At 53.7% G+C, this 23677-nt stretch overlaps 1 protein-coding gene across 3 annotated transcripts in view; it reads left to right on the top strand.

Annotated features, from left to right (window-relative positions):
* The first annotated feature begins 424 nt into the window (after window positions 1–424).
* Window positions 425–23677, top strand: part of LTBP2 (latent transforming growth factor beta binding protein 2) — a 102009-nt gene continuing 78756 nt past the window's right edge. The window contains exons 1-3 of one of the 3 annotated variants that reach the window (XM_053224711.1): window positions 425–1832; window positions 8499–8569; window positions 22873–23122. In XM_053224711.1, coding sequence (XP_053080686.1) covers window positions 1339–1832; window positions 8499–8569; window positions 22873–23122 — 815 coding nt within the window. In that variant the 5' untranslated portion in view covers window positions 425–1338. The remainder of the gene's footprint in view (window positions 1833–8498; window positions 8570–22872; window positions 23123–23677) is intronic. The other 2 variants (XM_027066165.2, XM_027066164.2) reach the window with 2 other exon arrangements.

Below are 23677 nucleotides of genomic sequence, written 5' to 3'. Positions count from 1 at the left end.
CTGCTTTGTCACTCTTCCTCTCTGGGAAACAGGAGGCTGTAGAAAGCCACCCGGGACAGCATGGTTGCCAGGCCTTTAGACTTTGGGGCCGAGGGTCATGGTGTGAATGAGCTCACTGCGCACACCCAGGTCAATCACAGACTCATCAAATCCGCCGGCTCTCCCACCTCCAGGAAATTCCCTTGGGAAAGAGGGGCTGGGGGTCCAGAGTATGGGCTTCTGAGCTTGAAGCAGGAGGCCAGGATTTCATTCCCTTTTTGGATACACGCTGTTTCCTGTGTGACCTTATTCTAGATCCTCTATATCTATACCTTTGTTTAAAAGATGATATCTCTTCCAGGATCCGCCATCGCCGCCTCAGGCCTAGTCTGGACCCTGACGCAACAGGAAAAGGATTAAGACCTAGGAGCGAAGGCGGCCGGCAGCGGCTGCAAGGTGGCGGAGGACGCAGCTAGCTCCACTAGAGGGCGCGCGCCCCAGGCAGGGCGCGCGCCCTAGGCGACCTTCCAGCGCTCACGCGTCCTGCCGCGAGGAGGGGGAGGCGAGCTCCGTGCTCTGCCCCGCGCGGCCCCGCCCCCGCCGCAGGCTAGCGGATCCCGCAGCGGGCGCCCCCAGTGGCCGGGGCGGGAAGCGAAGGGGCCGGACGGCGGTCCCGCCGGGCCAGTCTCTTGTCACGCCGTTCTTAATACCTCTCCTGGCCTCCTTCAGACCTTCGAGGCCGCAGCCTGTGTCACCCAACCGGGAGTTTGTCCCCGAGCGCGGGGGCAGGACATAAATGCGGGACAGGTCAGCAGTTCGAGCTTGCCCAGCACGAGAGAAAGGTGACCAGGTGCCCCCGTCCCGGCAGGCGTCGTCTCCCCCGCCAGCCGTCGGGTCAGCTCTGCGCTGCCCCCAGCTCCTCACGGGTTAACCCCCCTCGCCGCCCGCTCGCGTCCCGGTGCCAAAGTGGGTGTTGCTGGAATTCCTCTCTCCCTCTCCCGTAATGAGGGGGCTGAGCTGTCCCTCCGAGGAGGGGGCATGATGTAGATAAAAGAGACGAAAAAACAGGGGGAAGTTTCCAAAAATAAAAGCGTCCGTCTCCCCTTCAGAAGGCCGCAGAGACCGGGAGAAGGCGCGAAAAGTGCAGCGGCGGTGCGCACCCGGCTGGAGACGAGCGGACGCCAGGCTCGGGGCGCCCAGCCCCGGAGCGCTCACGCCGCCCAGCCCTCGCCCGGGGAAGGCTGGCTCGGAGCCCCTAGACCAGGAGTAGCGGGCCGCCGGCAGGGGAGCGGAGCGCAGGCGCCGCAAGCCCCCGGGGCTGTTCCCCGCGCTCACCGCTCTCCAGTCGCCCCCGGAGCCATGAGGCCCCCGACCACCCACCGCTGCACCGGGCGCGCCCTGCGGAACCCCTGCGGGAGCCTCCTGGCCCTCACCCTGGCTCTCTTCGTGGGCATGGGTCACGCTCAGAGGGACCCAGTGGGAAGATACGAGCCGGCTGGCAGGGAGGCGAACCGGCTGCGGCGCCCCGGGGGCAGTCACCCCGCCGCGGCTGCGGCCAAGGTGTACAGTCTGTTCCGAGAGCAGGACGCGCCCGTCCCGGGCTTGCCGCCCACGGAGCGGGCCCAACTCGGCTGGGGGAGCGCCCGGAGGCCCGCCAACGCGCTGGCCAGGAGGCCGCCCCGCGCGCAGCAGCCGCGCCGAGCCCAGCCACCTGCGCAGACCTGGAGAAGCAGTCCCCTGGGCCAGCAGCAGCCCGCAGTCCGCGCCCGGGCCGCCCCGGCTCTCCCGCGCCTCGGAACCCCGCAGCGGCCCGGGGCTGCGCTCCCAACCCCGCCGCGAGGGCGACTTACGGGGTGAGCACTGCAGAGGGGTCGGGGGAAGCGAGGGCGGGTCTCCGTGTGCTCATTAGTGGAGGGATGGGCAGGCGAGAGGAGAGAGGGCCCCGGGCTCGTGTCCTTGGTTCTTCTGGCCTCAGGACTGCAAGCAAACAGCACCGGGGTCCCGAAGCTGAGGCTCGGAGATCCGCCCCACTTTCGAAGAGTTGAGGGCAGAGACAAACACCATCCTCACCCTTTCGTGCCAGCTCGCCGAGACCTGACGTTAAATCCTTTCGCAAGGCGCGGGTGCATTCGCCTGCCCTCCGCTAACTGGTGCCCGCAGACTCCCGCAGCGCTGCCGGGAACCAAAAGGGAGCCCCGAAGGGGCAGCGGGGTGGGCGTTCCAGGCGCCTGAGACCCGAGAGCGGTCGAGCGGGCTCAGAGCGCAGGTAGGTAGAGGAGGTCGGGGCTCCAGAATGCCAAGGCAGATGCGTCTCCGGGAACGGAGCTGGCAGCGAAGCCTCAACTTGGCTACAAGTGTATATACAGTTGGGACGCAGGTCTGCCTGGGCCCTCGCGTGGCTGGACGTGGGAGGCGGTATGGGCTCAAGGGCACTTTGGGTTCGAAGCCTGTTCCCGCTCGAGCTGGGGTACAGTAGGTACGTGGGAGAATGGGTCTGTGTGCTCATCTGTGCAGCTACGTGTCAGCGCGACTCGTGCAATCTACAGGACTAAGTCTCTCCCCAACCTTGCGAGTTGCTTTTTTCCCCTCTCCCCGGGCATCCCTGCTGCCCGCTGGGGGCGCCCTCGCAGCGTCGGGAGCCTCCCAGGCAGCCCTCATCCCAGCTGGGATCCTCATGGCTGAGGGGCACTGGCCTTGTCTGGGTATGACAGGTGTCTCTAGAATAGAGGGCACGGGAGCCCTGGGCAGTGAGCAGCTGGTTGGGGGCAGGATGGGGGAGGCTGGGAAGGGCTCTGGCTTTATGGCCTGGGCCCAATATGCCAGTTGGTTTCAGTCCCAGTGCACAGTAAGGACACTTGTACCCTCAGTTTTATCCTGGAGGACCGTGTGCCTCATGGCCTTCCACCCCGGGTTTTCTTTGGCTGCTGCACTCTTCCCACTTCAGCAGGATTGCCTCCCTTCGTTCAGATCTCTGCTCAGACAGGTCTCTGATTACTCCTGCCCCACCCTCTCTCCCCTCACTCTGCTTTACCTGTTTCTGTTTCCGCATTTATGGTTTGGTCTCCCAGCCCACACTAATGTAAATTCTATGAAAACAGAGGCTTTGTTTTGTTCATTGCTATATTACCAGTGCCTAGAACAGTGCCTGCATATAATCGATGCTCATTGAGTATCTGTTGAATGAGTGGATGAAGTCCCTGCTGCCCACGGAAGGCCCAGCTTCAAGCAGGCCGAGAGTACACCCACGCACTGCCAAGTTGCTTACACCCAGGATCAGCCAACAAGGGTTAATGGAGCACCCACGTGTTTCAGTTTTTTCCTTTCCTGATGTGTGCAAGTTGATACATGCTTCCTAAGAGCTAGTGTGCAGAGCAGGGGATAGGAGATGGCAGCCCAGTGACAAAGGCATTGTTCCTGCAGGGAAAGCAACTCAATTACTTAAAAGTTAGAGAGAGGGAGTTAGAGAGATGAACAGATATGTGCCAGTGAATGTGCTTTCTAGTAACGGAAAGTTCATGTTAAAGCATAAAGAAATGGGACAGCTATGGCTGAGGAGCTCGGAGGAGAAGGCAGCCCTGTGAGCTGCAGTCCCTGGGGGTCAATGGACAGTTTGTGGGGAAGCAGAGGGGAGGCGGCAGGAGTGGGGTCCAGAGGTGTAGCAGTGCCCGAGGACAAGGCCCTTTCACTATTGGCACTGGCCTGGGGACAAGCGGGCGCCCTGGTGTAGGGAAGCCATAGGAGTGATGCTGGAGCCATAGGTTGGGCGAGATCATGGGGGAACTTATTCATTGGCATTTAGGTGGAAGTTGGGGGGAAGGTGCGATAGTGCAGGGTGGGAGTGGAAGGGTGCACTATTAGAAGTTGTGAAATGAGGTGAAGATGTGCAAAGCAGATTGTCACCACAATAGAGCCGGTATATGTGCACAGGCGTGTAAGAACATGGACGGGGTGCCACCCGTAGGCACCTATCATACACAGGCGCACACACGGTATCACAAGTTGTGTATCTGGGGGTTCGGCTTCTCCCCCAGATAGTCTTCTGCAGCTTTGATAAAGGGTGGGTTCATCTGGCAGTCCACACAACCGCTCCAAATCAGCTGGGGAGGGCTGAGTGGCAGTCTTGTCCATCTGCTTCCTCTACGCAGGCCCATTCTGGCTAATGGCTTCTGGCCAGCCTGACCTCTCTGGCAATTGCCTAGTGGGTTGCTCAGGGCCAAGGACCAAGTGCCACCTTCTGGTGGAGCTTGGAACTGCGTTACGACTTCCCGGGATTCTTTATTCTTTCAACAAGTACTTGAAAAGCCTCCTATATGCCAGGCGCTGTGCTGGATCATGGAGATAACAGCAGTGGCGGGCACAGCGCGTGTCCTCACGAAACTGGCATGTAGTGGGAATTTATTGCACACAAGGATGATTTAGTAAGCTTGTGCGAGGCACAATGCTAGGTGTGTGAGATACATTGTAACCATAGGCGAAAGATCCTGCACTAATGAAATTTATGGTCTACATGGGACTTAAAAAAATTTTTTAATGTTTATTTTTGAGAAAGACAGACAGAGCACGAGCAGGGGAAGGGCAGAGAAAGAGGGACACACAGAATCTGAAGCAGGCTCCAGGCTCTCAGCTGTCAGCACAGAGTCCTCAGACTAACGGTGAGATCATGACCTGAGCCCAAGTCTGTCGCTTAACCAACTGAGCCACCCAGGCACCCCTACAGGGGACTTTTAAAGCCATTGTCTCAAAATAGGCAGTATATCTTGAACTAGCCTCACAGCCAAACACTTTTATAATATTTTCCTTGATCTTTTCCCTCTTCTATTATTTTCCTTTGAATTTATATACTGTTAAAATAGCAGGATTTTGTATTTTATCAATTTTAAAGTATTTTATAATATGAAGTTTTGTACAAACATACAAAAAGGTATTGGAAATAATATGCCTAACAATCCAGATTGTTCAAACCTTAAGATTTTGGCACATCTTGCTTCTGATTTTTTTTCAGTTGAAAATTCCTCTATAAATTTCTCTCTCTCTCTCTCTCTCTCTCTGCCCAGAGTTAACCACTACCCTGAGTTCATTCATGATTCCAGTGTATGTTTTTACACAATTACTATGAATGCACGGCTCCGTAAAATACACAGTATTGTTTTGCATATCTTTAAACTTAGATAAGTGATACCATACTGTATTATCCTCCTACAATTTGCTTTCTCCCTTCCTCATTAGATTTTTAAGTTTAACCAGGTTAGTATATTCAGCTCACGTTTATTCAGTTTAACTGTGGTTTATTATGCCATTGTCTGAATATACAATTATCCACCCTCCTGTTTTTGACCCTTTAGATGATTTACCTTTTTTTTTGCGATTGCAAATAGTGCTTGGCTCATTTTTCTACATAAATAAATTCATTTTTCGAGGACACTTTGTATCACTCTTATTGAGCCGAAAATAGTACCACTTGTCACAAAAAGAAGGTGATTGCAGGAGAATTGAAATAATGAAATGTTCTCAAATTCTAGTTATCTTAGGAAGCTCACCCCTGTGGTATGCTTCCTATTGAAAGGGGGGACTGGGAAATGTTAGGGGAAGGACCTGGCGTGGAGACCTAACCTCAGGCAGATTTTTTTTTTTTCACTCATCTAATCAGGCTAGAAAGATCACTGAAAAGGGAATCTCTTGCATTGTCGAATGCTATGATTGTGGAAACCTAAAACCCCCTTTCCTACTCTGGGTGTGGCTCCCGTTATTTGGGAAACAGTGGATTAAGTGAAACAAAGAAGTATTAAATGTATACCAGGTGTCAGGCATTGTGTTAGACACAAAGAGGAATAAGAAAGACTTCTCCAGATAGTCAAGATGGAGACACATATGACCAATAACCCAAGACATCAGTTCTAAATCTTTAAAAAAAATTTTTTAATGTTTGTTTATTTTCGAGAGAGAGACAGAGACAGAGACTGAGCATGAGCAAGGGAGGGGCAAAGAGAGAGGGAGACACAGAATCCAAAGCAGGCTCCAGACTCTGAGCTGTCAGCACAGAGCCCCATGCGGGTCTCGAACCCACAAAACGCAAGATCATGACCTGAGCAGAAGTTGGACACTCAAACGACTGAGCCACCCAGGCCCTGAGACAATCCGTTCTAAATGAATGCAGTGGATGGGGAATGGGAAAGGCTGAGTGTATATCAGGGGAGGTTCACACAAAGGAGGTAACATTCGATCTGGAAGTCTTGGAGTATGCAAAGGGTTTCAATCGGCAAAGAGAAGGAAGGCATTCTAGATAGAGAGCAGTTTAAGCAAAGGCATCAAAATGTGACCCTATGTGGTACAATTCAGGGACAACACATTTTGCGGCCTTGGAGGATCATAGCTTTGGTTGTGGAAGGTCAAGTACCAACGTGACCACGTTGGTCCTAGGTGGAACAGCAGCTGTCCCAGGCTGTTAGCCAGATGTGTCCCCAAGGGCTGGACAATGATGCTGGATACTGAGTTGATGTGTGCTGAGAGGTGTCACCTGGAAGGTTGGGCTCAAATGACCTTCCAGGGAGTCAGAATCCCTGGGTCATATATGCCCCAGCTAGTCAAACACTTGCTCCCTCCAGCTAGCCAGAGCCTGCTGAGTGGTCATTTCCCACCTCCCTGGGCCTCTACCCAAGATTCTGATACTGGCCTAGAAGGAACTCTCAGAGTCCTCCATTGAGTACCCAAATCCCTCTTGAGTGCCCTTCCAGCCCCATTCTGGCCCCCTCTGCCTGGCAGTCTTTGATTCTGACCAGGCTTCCCTGTGTTCTACCACTAGCAGGCAGGGCAGAGCTGGCTGCTGCCTCCTATACTCAGCTGCAAAGCTGTCCTGAGGGCTTTGGGGGTGACAGCTGGCTCAGGGGGCCTCCTTGGGCTGGGCTCCATGCCATGACCTCCTAGCCACATGGGCCCCTCAGTCTGTGCTGTCTGAGCTCTAACAGGCCTTAGTTCTTAGGAAACTCCCAGGGGATGCAGACTGTTTCCTTTCAAAGACCCCTAGGCCCCTGTGAGGACTTGTCACTTATGAGTGACTTACAAATGGGTGGGTAAAATATCCACCCCTTCCACCGGCGTGCACACTCAGAAAGCCTGGGTATGAGGACCAGCCCCTTCCCCAGAACCCAGTGACTTGGGCCCTGATGGGCCTGATGGGGAGGAGGTTCTCATAGAGCCAGGAAGCTGCTGAAGGCAGTGGTCCAGAGAGGCTACAAGGTGGCCAGAATGGCACAGTTTTTGGCTGGGAGGATATTCTGGGAGCTCCCTGGGAGGCAGTTCCCCACAACTCTGGGCCAAAGGGCTAGAAACGGGCTTCAGCTTTTCCAAGCTGCAGGAATTTATTTTGAATGTTTTGTAAGACTGCAAAAACCACACAAGCTTTGGGGTCCGTTGAAATGTCAAATAAATTCATGAGCGAGACCAGATGCTTACTCCGCTGGCCACAGAGGTCACAAGAACAGGCCCCTTCTCTGTCCTTCGCCCTGATTCTCCAGCTCGTGCTCTGCTGCCCCACTCATCCTGTTTCAGTGAGTGCTCAGTAGACCATTTCTGATGCCAGTAATGGGGCCCATGAAGCCATGGCCAAGGCCCTCAGAAGCCTTCTCCAGGAAGAGTCCTTCTAGAGAAGTCCCCCAGGTCTGGGCATTTGAGTCTTCAGACGAAGAGTGGGGGCTAGTGAAACCTGCTGGGGCTACAGGGGTCTGATCACACAACTGAAAGCAGAGTGCGAGTGAGCTGGGTAAGTGCCCCAGCGATCAGTATAGACCAGCATCTCCTGCGGATGCCCTCGGTGCCAGAACCAAGGAGTAGCTGGGGAAGGACTATCCCCCATGGAGTGAGTTCTATCAGCCTGCCCAAAGAAAAAGTGTGCTCGCTATGCAGAGGCAGCTTAACCCAAGTACACAGTTTCATCTTCTTACCAGCTCACCACCTCAAGCCCCTCCTCGATAGAAATTCTCTAACCCCAGGTCCCTCTGTCCCCACTGCACACCCACTGGCCTGCCAGGGGCAGGCTTCTCCCCGTGTGCATGTGTGGCCAGGTGACGCATATGTAGGTCCTTAAGACTGTTTTACATGTGTTTTCCAGCTTCCCCTACATGGTCAGCATTTGTTGGGCAAAGGACCATGGTGTTTCGTTTTGGTGAGAGGCAGTGTGGGGTCGGAGCATGACTTAGAGACGGGCCAACTCAAGTTTGCATTTGGCTTTGGCACTTACTCATTGTTTAGCCTCGGCAAGTGACTGAACCTTTCGAACTTGCTTTTTTCATCATCTGCATCTCAAGATCACTCAGAGAATGGCAGTCAGGAATCAGTGTTAGATCTGCAGGATGTCAAAGTGCTTACCCCTGGGCCATGTGGACTCCCCAGAGAAGGGGGACAGTGTGGCCAGCCTGGCAGTGTTCCCCCAGGCCCTGCCAGTAGAGGGCGGGACCACCAAAGCAGCTCTGTGAATAGTACCACTCTGAGCACCCTGTGCTGACCCCGTTTTGCTGATCTGGCAGGAGGAATGTCTGCGGGGGACAGTGCTGCCCGGGATGGACGACGGCGAACAGCACCAACCACTGTATCAAACGTGAGTGGCTCCGCCACATTCACCCTTCTCCCCCCTCTCTCCCTGGAGGTTGTCCAGGCCAGGAGCCTATGGTGGAAGGGAGGAGATTTTAAAAAGGCCTCCAGCTGGAACAACTTCTCGGAGAAAATCCCCCGATTATGTTTTTTAAAGCTTCCTGCATTCCCTTCCTGCTGCCCCACTGTGTCGCTACCCCACTTGCCCCGTCCACGGGGTCCCTTAGGTGCCCACACGCCCCTGTAGTCTGCAAAACATGCGTGGCCCCAGAGTCTCCGTGTCCCACACTTCTAGCGGCACCATTCACATTGGGTGCCATGGGACTCCACCCTGCCATGGCCCCTGGCCCTGCTGGTCCTGGCCTCTGTCAGGCGTTTGCCAGGATGAGGCTGTCAGATGAGGCTCTGATCCCACGTCTGGAGAGCCTTTTGAGACTGCTCTGAAGCTGGCAGGCTGGCCCCGATGAGAGAAAAGAGAGAAGAGTCATCTTAGTTACATGGAAACCAGGGAGCCAGGCAGAAAGAGCCAGGGGTCCATGCCTAAGCCTCTCGGAGGGGCTTTGTGGTGTACAGGCGGTGACAATGACAAGAGCCAATCCCTACACAGGACTCGCTTTGTGCAAGCTACACTTTATATGGCCAGGGGGGCAGGGAGTACTACTCTCCATTTGGCAAATAAGGAAACTGAGGCACAAGCAGGTCACAAGCAGGTTCCAGGTCACGTGGCCTGGAAATGGCAGGGTTTGAGCTCAAGTGACCTGACTCCGGGGGGGTCCCTCTTCTTAATCACTGGACCCTGCTGCCAGATGTCTTATCTTACCTTATCTTTGTGGGCCTCACTTTCTACACCTGTGAACTGGGATCACTACTGCTATTCCTACTGGCTAAGAGCTGAGCATTCACTGTGTGCCTAACACTGTGCTAAGCCCTTCACGTACATTATCAAGACTCTCAATAATCCTGTAAAGTGGGTATTTACTGACCATTCCCACTTACGGGCAAGGAGGCTGAGTCTTGGGTTGATTAGGAAACATGGCCAAGGTTACACGACTCCAAGCACTAGATCTGGGGCTGGATCCAGGCATTTTGACTTTAGAACCCCATACTCTTCTCTATGGGGGGTTGTTCCCTCCCGACACTAGCTGAGGCCGGGCCTTCTGGAATTTGGAATCCTCCCAGGTGAAAACATATGGGGGCTCCAGAGAGCCCCTTGGATCTTTCTCCTTCACACCCCAGGGCTCCTCGTGAGCACTCATCAGCTCCCAGGGAGCCTCACTTGTCTCTTCCTGCCACTACCTTCTCCCAGGCCCTAAGCCTGGATACAGAGATTCATTCTCAGCAGAACCCCTTCCTGCCCAATGACAAGCCCCAGGCCCTTTTCAGCGCGAGGGTTTCACAGCTAATGGTCTGGGTATTTGACCAAACCTGTGACGTTCCTAGCCCTGATGGATGCCCTCATCTCTCCCGAGATGGGGATGACAGGGGACAAAATGGGCATGCATCTGTTTCTGTGGGGATGGACCTACTGGCTCCCCAAGCTCCTGGTTCTGCTTCGAACTCCATGGCCCTGACCCTCTCCTAGCCTGACAGCAAAGCTCAGGCAGAAGCTTGGGTCTCTCTAAGGGTCTCCATATAGACCAAAACTCCAAGCTCAAAAACAAACAGCAAAGCAGAACTTTCACCTGAAAATTCTTTCCTTTTCAGGGAGCCTGGATTAGTGGGGCTCTCAGAGGACAGGCCCTCTGTGGCTGGTGGCAGAGTTGGGGGAAAGACACTTTTCCTTCAGAACTATAAGATGAAGTCATTATGCCTCGGGTGGCTTGCGTAAGGTCACAGGCTCACTGGGGGAGGATCTGAGCCTCAACGTCAGCCACACCGCTGGGCAGAGGAGACAAGGGATGTGGGTAGCCAGGTGCCTTTATGCTCAGCAGAAGATTTGGAGTTAGAAGCTAGGGCCTGGGCACTGGTATATTTTTAAAACAACCCTAGGGCAATTCTCACCAGGGCTGAAGACCACTGAACAGAGTTTAGTCAGTCAGAGGAAGATTTGCCTTGGGGGCCCTAACTCAAATCTGGGATGTTCCCATGACTCCTCTGGGATCTTACTGAAGTACAGATTCTGACTCAGCAGGTCTGGGGAAGGGGCTGGAGAGTCTGAGTTTCTAGCAAGCTCCCAGGTGCTGCTGGTGGTTCAGGGACCACACTTTGAATATCAGGGCCTTGGGACCCTCTGGAGGACTGGGGAGGGATTCGGGATTGGGGATGGAGAGGAAGGTTGATATGTTCTAGGGAGCTCGGCAGAGAGTGTTGTTGAGAGTTGAGTCGAAGCTGGAGCGGGGTGGCTTTCAGAGGGGGTGGGCTTCTCATCAGCTACCTGAGGGGTCTGGCCATGGGCCTCGCTTGGGCCCTCCAGCCCTGGAGGTTCTCAGTTTCCTAGCTTGTTCATGATTTTCCAGCGTCAGTCTCTGCCCAGCTGGAGTGTTGACTCTGGAAACTCAAAAGTTGGGGGAGTCTGCAGATTGTCAGACCCAACACGCGTGCGTGAAGTTGTCCCCAGCCGGGGGATGCGCCGGCATGCGGACAAATCCCCAGTCCACCCTGGGAGTCCTCAGCCCCCGTATTTCTCTCCGGGTCCCCTCGCCCTGCTGTTCCCCTGGTCATCCCCCCTCGACCCTGGCACGCAGCTGGCAGCTCTCCTGGAGGAATCGCCAGGGGGCCTTTCCCAATTGGAGGTTGGCTTGCCCACCAAAGGTCTGTGTGCTGGTTAGCTGGGCCTTGTACTGTTTGCTTGTTGCTGTTTTGCTGCTAAAGAGCCTAACGAGAACCACGTGGGCGGTGGGGTGTTGGCTCTGTAGAATGTAGGGCTCTTGGCACCACACCCTGTCAGCTGGCTCTCTCCTGCCTCCCCCTGTTGGTTAGTATCTTCCTCTCCCTTCCCCACAGCTGCCCTCCTGGCTGGAGCCAAGGGTACCAATGCTGGAGAATGCTCGGGACTCTTCCCTAGCACTTTCACACATGTGGGGTGCCTCCTTGGCCAGCAGGAGAGGGAGGCGGACGAAGAGGACTTCCCTTACTTCCAAGAATGAAGTCTAGTCCCAGGACCCTATGGAGACTCAGTCTGTCCCCCGGTCTCTCCCAGATATCTGTGGGTCCAACCCACTGCCCATGCACAGGGAGGGATGGTCCTTGCCTTCTGGGCCACACCCTGGTCCCCTCTCACCTCCTCTCGCAGAATCCTCAGTGGCTGTGACATACCAGTCCAGCCGCCCGGCCCCTTCCTTCCTCCCTGTCCAGTGTCTGGACCTCAGGGAGCCACTGCGTCTGCAGGCAGCCATTGTTCGAATCCCAGCTCCTCACTCCACCTTGGCAGGGTCGAGAGTTGGGCTCTAATCTCTTCTTCTGCTCTTGGTCTCTGCCTTCCCATTTGTGGCTTTGCCAGCTCTGCCCCAGGATTTATGTGTTTATGTATTTGTGGAGGCAGCTGACGGGGGCTTGCCTGAAGTCCTTCCTGAGGGGAAGCACCGTAGAGTGTGGGCTGACTGGATCCTGTTTATAGTTGGGGCATTTGGAAGACTGTCCAGCCTTTCCAAACTGGCTCACCCCCATCACCACCCCAACACACTCACAAGCTTTGGGGGCTTCTGAAGGCTCATGCAGGGAAAGAAGCTTTGAAGAATTCTTTGATTTCTCATTTTCTCAGCCTAGATGCACAGAGGCTGGGACTCTTCTGGGGAGGGCAGGAGGAGTCCCTGTAGCTGTTGAGGGGGCTAGGTGGGTTACCCCACCGTCACCACCACCAAGCAGTAAGGTTCAAGGTTGAGAGCGTGTGCTTTGGATTCTGGTGCCAAATCCAAGGAGTTGTGGATTTGAATCCTGGCCCTGCGTCTTCAGGCAAGTGACTGGCCCTCTTCTACCATAAAGCCTCATCCATAAAATGGGTGCAACCATCTCTACAGTGCTGTTTTTGAGGATTAACAATAATAACAGTCTGTAGCTATTACCTTCGAAGGACTTTATGTTGTTCGTTTTTAATCCTCACAATCCTATAAGTTCGATTTGATCTTTCTGTCCATTTACAAATGAGGCTAACTGTTCCCCTAAGCCATGCACCTAGGAATCGGCAGGGCCTGGCTGTGAATCTAGGTAGCCTGGCTCTGGAGGGACAGGACTCTTGGTCCTGATAAATGACAAGTCTGTGCAGAGAGCCTGGCACTTGGTAAGTTTGGCTGTCATTTTAATCCACATCCAGGAGATTGTGCTGACTCCCTGGGTTTAAATGCAAGCTCTGCCACTTAGCTATGTGACCGTGGGTGAGATGCGGAAGCTCTCTGTGCCTCAGTTTCCTCACCTGTAAAATGCGACTAATAGTAGTCCCTGCCTTACAGAGTTGTAAGAGACAAATGAGATAACTCAGGTTAAACGTTTAGCTCAAGGCCTGGCATGTTCCCTGTGCTCCATGCATGTTTGGCCTTGATGTCGGGAGAAGGGATTGTGTCTCAAGGCCCTCGGCGTGCAGCACAGTGGCAGGTGCTCATTGGACATGATATAAAAAGGCTCAGTCAGCATGTACTGAATAATACAGGGCCCATCCCAGGATTGTGCTGACTGCTCTCAGCCTCAGTTTTTCCACGTGCCAAACAGGGATAAGAATGGCACCCGTAGTAGTTATAAGAATGAAGAGGAGTGGCACATGTAAAGAAGTTAGCCCAGGGCCTCATAATGGTAAATGCCGAACAAACATTAGGGGAAAGAGTCACAGCACGGGTGGGATCTTCACTGACTGGTTAGGAACTTCCAGGAGCCAGTTTTGAGCCTCTGTGTGGCTTGTCTCTGGAAGAACCATCCTCTGAGACTCAGTAGTTGGCGGGGAGTGGAGGAGAGCAAGGTGAGAAGTGGCCAAGGGGAATAATCGCACAACTTCAGTGGAGACCCAACTAACATGAAGGTACAATCCTAGCAAGAGACCGTCATCTCTCCCCCTGATCATATACGGGTACCTTAGGTTTTCCTGGTGGGCAGGTATGTGCCCCCAAGGCTGTTTGCTCAAAGAAGTATTTAGGAGATGTTCTTACCCAGGGATCATGAAGCCAGGTGTTGTGTCCTGTTGATATCAGTGAAGTGTCTACCTGGTCCACGTGTGGTAAAGGACCGAGTAGGTGAAGGATCACATGGGTGGCCTGGTAGCTTCCTTCTGCCATCCCCAGCTGCCTCTTCTTACCTCCTTGGCTGGAGTCTCCTTTTCTTTTTCTTTTTCTTTTTTTTTATTAAAAAAATATTTTTAATGTTTATGTATTTTAGAGAGAGAGAGACAGAGGGTGAGTGGGGGCAGGATGGAGAGAGAGGGAGACACAGAACCAGAAGCAGGCTCCAAGCTCTGGGCTGTCAGCACAGAGCCTGACACAGGTGTTGAACCCACAAACTGTAGGATCATGACCTAGGTGGAAGTTGGACGCCCAACTGACTGAGCCAGCCAGGCGCCCATCTTAATGCTGGGATTCCCCAAGACTTTCCACAGATCTTCGAAATCTCCCCCGCAAAGAGGGAGCCCATGGGAGCCAACCCAAACATTAGTCGTCCCCCATTATTGAGCCCTAGTAGGCACTCTTAACTGTCAACAAACACACAACAATAATAGCAGCCATGCTCTGTTATAGCCAGGGACCACACTAAACATTTCACCCCCTTGACCCTGTGAGTGGTCATCGTGTGTTCTCTGCTGTGCTCCCTCTTCTGTCCCTGGCTGTGGCTTGTCCTCTACCCAGTGACTAAACATTGGGTTCCCCACGACTGAGTCCTGGGTCGACTTCCTTCTCGCTGTACCGCTCCTAGAATGATCTCACGTATCCCCATGGATGGAAGCATTATCTCTGGGCTGACGAGACCCAGATTTATATAGACGTCTTCAGCCAGACTCTTTTCTGACCTCCAGACTCCTTCGTCGTGATGCCTACTCAACATCTGTTCTTGATATTCTTCAGACATCCCCACCCTCAAATGGTCCAAAAGGAGCTCGTTGTTTCACTCCCTCTGCCAGCTCTCCTGCCCAGGTGTTACCCACCCTGTTTAAAGCCATCCACATCTACCTGAATGCTCGAGTCAGATATCTGGGGGCCATCTGGGACACCCCTCACTGAGCCCTCTTTGTTTCACTTCCTAAATCCCTCAGGGCCTGTCTGCTTCTCCCTGCTGCCCCTGCTGCCTCTCCAGTCTAAGGAGCCAGTATGGGCTCCCGGGTGACTGCCGCAGCCTGCTGGCTGCTCTCCCCACTCTCTGGGTCTTTCTCCATAAACCATATCACAACACATCTCTGTTCACTCCTTCCTGCCGCGGTGTACCCAGCCTCGTCTCCCAGAACTCCCCCGGCTCACCGAATCCAGCCTGGGTTCCTGGAAGACACATCCTCCAGGCTGTTGCACATGCTGCTCTGTTTGCTTTTCCTTCTCTCTCTATGCAGCCAGCTCCTTGTCATCTTTCCCATCTCTGTTTCAAGTGCCTCTCCTCAGAGGAGCTCCCCTAACCTTTCCGTCAGGGCTTGCTCACACCAGCCTTGTTATTCTGGATCCTAGCCCCCTTGACTTTTTCCCCTCCATGACTCATACCTTGATTTGGGTTTTCCTATTTATGTGTTTACTTGTTTTGTGACTCTCTAAGTTGGAAGCTCTATGAAGGAAAGGACAATGTCTGTCCTGCTTACCATCCTAGGTAAATAGTAAATGTTGGATGCGTGACCATTTTCGAGATGACACGGAGGCTCACAGAGGTGAGCTAAAGTCCCACAGAATCTGAACACAGGTCTCTGACTGCAAGGTTGTTCTCCCCTCCGTGCTTCTGCCGTGACCTTGGCTGAATTGTAAGCAGGAGTGGTGTATTCCCCGCCTCCTGATCTTCATGGGTCCTGGGCAGGGATCTGGTGCTCTTGGAGAACAGCATGGTGGGCTTCATGTCAACCACAGAACTCTCTTCCATGCCCTGAAGCTACTCCCCTGGAAAAGGCTGGTTCCTGGGCTCATCCCTGTTGGTGGCTATCCTGGGGCCCCATCCCATCCTTCTCTCCTCTCCAGAGGCCCCTCTGGCACTGACACCTCCAAACCCTGCCTGTTCTCAGACAAGGCCCCGGGGCTGCAGGGGTAGTGGGGTAACTCTTCTGCTTTGGCGCAGGAGCTGGAGACAAACCCAGGCCTGAGCCCTGGGCCGTGAGCCCTGCCCAGTGGTCTCCCTCCTCATGCCTGCTGGAGCCGGTGGGAATTGGGCCTGCTCTCTGCCCTTGGCCTCCTGCCCCTGACTGGCCCAGCGTTGTGGCATTTGTTAATGCAATTAGCAGGGCGGTCCATGCCGAGGGGCTGGGGGCCAAGGTCTGACTCACACCTCCCCTTCCTCCCCTCTGGCCGCCAAACGGTAGAGGCCCGCTTGGCCTGCCAGACGGCGTCTGCAGAGAGCACACGAGGGGCCAAGAACGGCATCTTTCTCTCATTAGAGGCTTTTATGTGAACACAACTGCTATTTTGGAGCCGGGTGCTTGGCTGGCCCCTGAGCCCCAGTGCTGTTTCCAGCCGTCCCGAGAACAGCTGCGGCGGGAGCCGGGCAAGTCCTTGAGGACCTGACTTTTCCCACAGCCTGGGGTCTCAGGGCCCAGATTGGGGCCTGGAGACACAGCCGCCGGGCAGAGCTCGGGTATGGACAGGGCCTCGGTGGACTCTGAAGTCGTCTGGGGACCTGACGGGCATTTCCTTGCCTCAGAGATCTCTGACAATCAAGGTCCCTTTCTGTGGAAAGCAAAGGTCAAGGCTACGGAGAAACTGCTCAAGCCATAGTGGACACCCCACCCCCTGTAAGAGAATTCCAGGGCCAATCAAAACCTCTGGGTGAGGGCCTAAGTTGGGGCACCCAGGGCAGGGCTGAGATAAACACTGAGGGTGGGGAGGAGACTGTCCTGTCTGCAAAGGCCTCTGGATGTAGAAGGGGACAGGGCCCTGTCCTGAGGGAGGGATCGGTAATTTAGTGGGTAGGTTCTTTGTGTCCCACTGACACGGATTTTAGGGAAAATGGAGGTTTAATCTGGGAAGCAACTGAGCTTCAGGTGAGGGGGTGCTGGGCCCAGAGTCTGACCTGCAGCCAAGGCTCATCTCCCAGACAAGAGGCACCAGAACTGTGGCTTCTGTGACTGAGGAACCGAATTTTACATTTTATTTGATTTTAATCAATTTCATGTTAAATAACCTCATACAGCTTGTGGCTGCAGCATTAGACTGTTGCGTCGCACAGCTGTAGAGAGTGCAGTGCCCCTCCACACCCACGATCTCTCTTGAGACTCACATGACTCTTTGAGGCAGGAATTATCAGCCCCCTTTTATAGAAGAGATCACTGAGGCACCGGTTGAGGCATCTCGCTGAGATGAGACGAGTCCAAGGTCACACACCAGGGATGTGGCTGAGCCGGGGTCAAACCAAACCCTTCTGACTCCCAGCCTCATGTTCTTTCTGCTACCAAGTAGCTGATCAGAGGCTCAGAGCAGGAGTAAGGCCACACGGCGAGAGCTATTTCCAGAATCCCCCCGGGCCTGCCCATTCTGAGTTTGGTCTCCTCCCAGAGGCAGGGGTTTGTGTGGAAAATCTGAGCAAACCTCAGCTCGACTGCTCTGGAGCAGAGTGAAGAGAGAAGGGGCACAGCCAGAAGATGAGGGTTGGAGGGAACGATGCCTTCTATTTCTTACTTTCAAAGCAATTTCAGGAGTTTTCTTTTTATTCCCCTCTCTTTCGGCATCCTGCTAACTGCACAGAGCTGAACTCCCAAAGTTGAAACTTTCCACATGTCCGATCCTCAGTGAGGAAGAGAGTGCCAAGAGAGTGTGGAAAAGCAAGGGTTCAGGAGAAGCCCAAATTATGAATGGCTAAGGACTGGCATTGGGGAGTGAGCACCGGGGAGGCTGAAACAGCCTTGCTTGCTGGTTGTCTGAGGAAGCTGGCTTCTGGGTGGGGGGCGGGGGGTGCTGGCTGTGCCCTTCGTGGCATCATGATTGACCACCTTTTTACCAATAATCAGTGAATATTCACGAAAGCCATGTACCCCATCCTGGTTAAGTTCTCAAGTGTAAAGCATGATCTCTGCTCCTGTGGAAAAGTGGGAGAGAGGAGGCTCCAAGAACAAAACATAAAGACTTCCCGGCTGGCCATGGCTGGGAGTTTTCTCTCCTAAAATTCTCACAACGCTGCGTGGAGCTGCCTGCCCCGGGGCCCTTGGCATTTCCTTTTCTGCTTTATGCAGCAGGCCCTGCCATCGGCCGTTCTGACAGGGATGATTTCCTTTCTGATCCTTCAGCTTTGAAACCTGTGTTCATTTGACAGGAACGTTTTGCTTCAGTCTCCTTTCAACAAAAGGACACATGACCACTCTTGCCGAAGGGTCCCAAACTTCTGGATTTCATGCACCAGTAAAATATCCGAAAACCTCATAGGTACCGAAGTACAGTAGGCCAGCTTTTCATTTTGCCATGTGAGGATGTTAGAAATACAAACTACCATTTGCCATCACTTTTAATTTAAAAAGAACATCTAGGGGGTACCTCCGGGGTGGCTCAGTTGGTTGAGCGTCCGACTTCAGCTCAGGTCACGATTGCCCGGTTGGTGAGTTCGAGCCCCACATCAGGCTCTCTGCTGTCAGCCTGTCAGTGCAGAGCCCGCTTCAAATCTTCTGTGCCCCTCTCTCTGCCCCTTCCTCTGCTTGCGCTCTCTCAAAAATAAACAAACATTTAAAAAATAAATTAATTAAAGGGGCTCCTGGGTGGCTCAGTCGGTCAAGCGTCTGACTTCGACTCAGGTCATGATTTCACAGTTCATGGGTTCGAGCCCCACGTCGGGCTCTGTGCTGACAGCTCAGAGCCTGGGGCCTGCTTCAGATTCTGTGTCTCCCCCTCTCTCTGCCCCTCCCCCACTGGCACTCTATCTAAGAAATAAAATGAAAACATTAATAAAAAATGTTTTAAATAAATATATAAATAATAAATAAAGAGAGTACCAAAAAAAAAAAAAAAAAAAAAAGAAGGAAAGACATTATCTCAAAATAAAAGACACTTTTTAAATGGGAAAACAGCATTACAAAAAAACTCGGGGCACCTTTTTTATTTTCTTTATTTTATGGCAGACCAGTAAAAACGGTCATAAGAATGTGCCCTTGACAGATGGGCACTAGGAACCACCACTTTGAACCATTTGGGGGTGACTTTGGGGGTAGTGGAGAGAGAAGAGAGGAGTTTCAGCTCTAGTCCCATAAGGCAATGCCCCGCTCAGAACAGAAGCGTGACCCCTTTAGTGAGGAGGTCAGGTAGTTCCCTGCATCTTGCTGAAACATGTAAAACAACTCAAGAGAGGGTGTAGATGGTGTCAGTGAGAGGTGGCTCAAAACCTCCAAAACCCTGACCCCTGGCAAATCTGGGCCTCTGTGCAGTTTCATAAATGGTTGATCCAGAGAGGTTATCTTCCCCAGCAGGTTTTTTTCTGCCAACCAACCTGGCTGGCTTGGAAGCCTTTTAGAACTTTCATTTACCATGGTATTCCATCCATCCATCCATAAGTGCTGTTTTTATGGTTTCCCTCAACCACCCATTTTCAATAAGCTGTTCATTGTACCAGCCGAGGTTGGCCAACCCCGGTCCTCAGTGAGGACCTAACGCCCTGCCTGGCAAGGGGCTTCTGTGGTTGTGAGAACCCACCATTGGGCAGAGCTTCCTCCACGCAGGAATCAGCTTTGTTGTCTTTGTGCCCGCCCCCCCCCCTGCCCCCCGGCAGCCAGTCTGGCCAAGGGAGGGTGCCCACCAATTGTTGATGGAATAGAGTAGCAAATAAGGCAGAACCAGAAGTGAGTGAATCAAAATAAAAGTGAGACAGGGAGGCCTGCAGGATTTCAGGTCTGGGGTTTCTAGAGTGTGAAAGATCTTATTATTAAAGTCAAGGATGGGCCATCCTGGGGCCCAAGAGGAGAAGGACAGAAGCCAGACTGGTTTTGAAAAGCTGTCTTAAGGCAAGGACTGCCCACTCAGAGGTGGAAGGGAGACTGGGATTGGGAGAGGCTGTGTGACACTCCTCTCACCCAGGCCAGGCTTTGGTCACAGCCGGCAGGGAGATGGTCTGAGAGACTAGGCGCCCTGCGGTGTTCATGGGAAAACACTCAGGCCTTCCCTATTTACTTCCTCTCAAAACTAAAGCAGGGCCAAGACCTGCCCTGGACAAACCTGCTTCCGCAGTGTTCACTGACCTTGGTTTGGCTGCCTGGCTGGTCTCTGGGGTGGTGGTGACGGGGCCTGGTGGGTGGTCAGCTGGGGGCCAAGTCCCCAGAGTGGCAGCCAGGAGATAGGCCCAAATCTTGCCACTGTGGCAGTGTGTGTTTGGGGAAGCGCTCAGGGTCAATCTTCTGACATGGTCTGTTTATCTGGAGGCCAGGGGCCTGCCAGGAAGTGATGCTGAGGCACTCAGGAAGTGCTCTGGCAACAGGATTCAGCTCATGGTGGGAATCCTGAAGTAAGACCTGTATTTTCCCACTCTCTCCTGAGTAGGCAGATTGCCCTTGACTGACATGATGCCCGATCAACACATCCTTTGTGTCTCTGAGCAGCACCACCTCCTCTAGGAAGCCTTCCATGACTTTCCCTTCTCCTTGCCTCAGCCTGGGTTCGAGGATCTGGCTGACATTTATCACATGACCTATCTCCTGGCTTCCATATGAGACAATACACTTCATGCATGAGAGATTGGTTCTTTCTGCCATAGGCCTCGCACCTAGTGAGCCCTCTATGAATGTTCACTGAATGAATGCATGAACTGGTAAACATGGTCCATCATCATCTAAGATTTACTGTGTGGGCTCTGGAGAGGGACAGGGTCCTGAAGTCTCCACCACCTGCAAAGGTGCATTCGGTGGCTGACTTGAAGCCACCAGATCCCTTCATTTCATCAGCAGCTCCAGGTAGAGGTTCAGAAATGGTAGGGAGGAAGGACCGTACCAGCCCCACTGGAAAGCAGTGGGGAGGAAAGAGCCTGGGCTTTGCAGTCAAACAGACCTGGATTCGAATCCTAGATCTACCACTGACTAGCTGGGTGACCTCGGGCAAGTTTTTACCCTCTCTGAGCTTGAGGCCTTATTTGTAAAATGAGAAGCATAATCACCCTTGCTGCAAAGGATTGTTGTTAGGGTTAAATGAGATAGTATATGCGAAGTACTGTGCCTGGCATAGTGTAAACACTCAATAGATAGTAGCTGCCTTAAGAAAAAATAATCTGTCATCAGTGCGCGTATACTAGGGCTAAGGATGCAAAGAGGTGTAAGGGACAGTCACAGGAGCTGATCACAGGAATCCATGGGGAATTGGGCCACGTACGTGAACACCCATCATGCTGACGGCAGCATGCCCACTGAGCGGTATGCACGGTGAGTGCCAGTCCTAGTTGCTCACAGGAGGGTGCACTAGCTCGAGCTGGTCATCAGGGATGGGGAAGACGCCTTGAGGGAACGGTAGGACTTAGGTTAAGTGGAGAGGAATTGGAAAGAGTTCCAGGGAGGGGCCACAGTACACACAGAGGCAGAAAGAAGAGAGAGCCACACCCACAGGCCGGTCTGGCCACCGAGGATTCATTTAGAGGGATTGATTGTTAGAGGGGGATCAGACAGGAGAAGGCGTTCAGTGCTGGTCTCTGGAGGCGCCCGGGAGCCAGTGAGTGTCTCCGAGAGGGAGGTGGCATGGGCCAAGTGGAATTTTGGAGAGATTTATTCAGACTGGCCCCTGGTGTGGACTCCAGGCCTGTTCTCAGAAAGAAGAGTACAGCTCAGGTAATCCCAGGCTCAGGATCTGTGTTGTGGTGCCTGGTATTTTAACGCACTTAGAATAACTGAGGCCCACGAGGGTCTGCGTGATCTGCCTCTATTTCCCTGACCTTGCATGCTCTCCCCTATCACCAGACCCCAGCCTCCCTGGACCTCTGGCACTTTCTCGAACGTACCCTGCTCCCGCCAGCCCCCAGAGCTTTGGATGTGCCTGGCTGGCTGTCTGCCTGGAAGACCTTGGCCTATCCACCTCCTTTGTATCCGTTGTGGCCGGCTCTTCAGAGAGACCTGTCCTGATCTCCCCATCTAAAGTCACGCATGGGCCACCGCATCGCCCTGTTTAATTGTCTTCACAGCCTGAGATACCGCCCGAAGCAATGTTATGGTATTTTCTTATTTCCTGTTGGTCCCCCCCACTGGACTGTGGGCTCCACGTAGACAAAGACATTGTCCCCGGTGCCTAGTAGGGGCTCAGCAAATATTTGTTGAGTGAATGAGTGACAGATAGAGGCGACTTTGGGTTTAGAGGATCCAACATGAGCCTAACCATGCTCTCCTGGGTTCTTTTGTGTTCGTGTTCCCCATGCAGGGCCCTGCATCCCTATGTGTACCTCTGCATGGGACTCTCTCTCCCATGACTGCTAGTCACTGGAGGGTACTCCAGATCTGGCAAGGTGATGAAGGGCAGTGAAAAGTCATGGCTCTGGGGGGCCAGTGGCTGCTGCACAGCACCAGCTCAGAGGAAGGGGCCCCGGTCCAGCCCCACTTTGCCCCCAGGCTGGATCCAGGGCCCAGGAGCCAGAATTCTTCCTGCTTTCGGGCAGGAGTTCTACCACTTGCTAAGGAAGGTGAGGAGCTTGAGAGCAGATGCTCTCCAAAGAGGAAGAAGAGAGACTATCAATGCTGAAGATGTCTTTGAGAGACCCTTAGGATGCCCCCAGCCTCCTCAGTCTGCCCTTCAGGTGATTCATGAGGAAATTGGGGCTCAATGAGATCAAGATCACGCAGCTCACGGAAGACAGAAAAACCCCAACAACTCAACCTCCCCCCCCCCTTGACTTTCAGGCCAGTGTTGAGCCCTTTCCCATGAAAGAAACTCATTCGTTCATTCATTGTTTGTTTGTTTGTTTATTGAGAATCTACTCTGTGACAGTCTCTATTCCAAGTTCTGGGGCGGCCGGAGGGAAGAAAACAAAACATCTGCCCTCTGGGACTTTCAGTCTGGGAGGAGAGACAGACAACCAGAAGTGAGCACAATGTACCATACAATGTCAAGTGCCTCACACCTTTGGCCATTCGGTGTCTGCTTGGCTGTTCAGAGATGACAGGGGAACCTCACCCTGGGGACCGGAGGGGGGAGGCGGGGACAAATGGGCCCAGGGAGCCTTCTGAGGCCAGAGTCGGGCTCCCTGCTTGAGTGGGGAAGCCCAAGCAGCACCAGCCAGGAAAGTGTCAGGACGCCCGGGCCCCTGCCCTCATCCCTCTCCCTGTCTCCCCAGCTGTGTGCCAGCCGCCCTGCCAGAACCGGGGATCCTGTAGCCGGCCCCAGCTCTGCGTGTGCCGCTCCGGCTTCCGGGGAGCCCGCTGCGAGGAGGTCATTCCTGAGGAGGAATTTGACCCCCAGAACTCGAGGCCAGCGCCCCGGCGCTCAGCCGAGGGGTCACCCAACCCACGCAGGAGCAGTGCAGCCAGAGAAAGCACCACGACACCCAGAACACGCTCACTGGCCTCGCAGCTGCCGCCGGCCAGGTAAGTCCTCAGTGGGACCTCGGGTCCAGGGGCAAGTCTCTCTGTCTGTCTGTCTGTCTGTCTCTCTCTCTCTCTCCGGATATCTTCCTTAGGACCGTTTGGTGAAGACCTCGGTGGAAAAGACCAGAGTTATCCTTCCTTCCCTCCTCCCTGCTCTCTTCCCCTTTCCCTGCCCTGACCTGAGGTGCGGGGAGCAGAAAAGTGGGTGTCGGGGTTGGCACAGGCTTTTTCAGGCTGGGGTGGTCAGGAGAGGTGGGAAGTGGAGTCTCTACCCTCCAGTCCTGGGAGAAAGCTGAGGAGGGCATGTACCCGGGCCCTCTTGTTTCGAATCCTGGCGTGGCCGCTTCCTGGCTGCGTGGCCTTAGGCAAGTTATTTACCTCTCTGATTTCTCGTCAGTGAGGCGGGGACAAATGATGATAACCACAAGCATGGAATGGTTGTAAGGATTAAGTTAGTTAATATGAAGACAGTGCTTAAAACAGTGGCTGCCACATAGTAAACTCTTTATAAGTGTTTTCCTCTGGGACATCTGGGTGGCTCAGTCGATGGAGCGT

Source organism: Acinonyx jubatus, chromosome B3, assembly GCF_027475565.1.
Source record: "Acinonyx jubatus isolate Ajub_Pintada_27869175 chromosome B3, VMU_Ajub_asm_v1.0, whole genome shotgun sequence".
Lineage (NCBI taxonomy): Eukaryota > Metazoa > Chordata > Mammalia > Carnivora > Felidae > Acinonyx > Acinonyx jubatus.
Note: the sequence above shows the minus strand (reverse complement) of the source record. Positions and strands in the feature narration are given on the sequence as shown.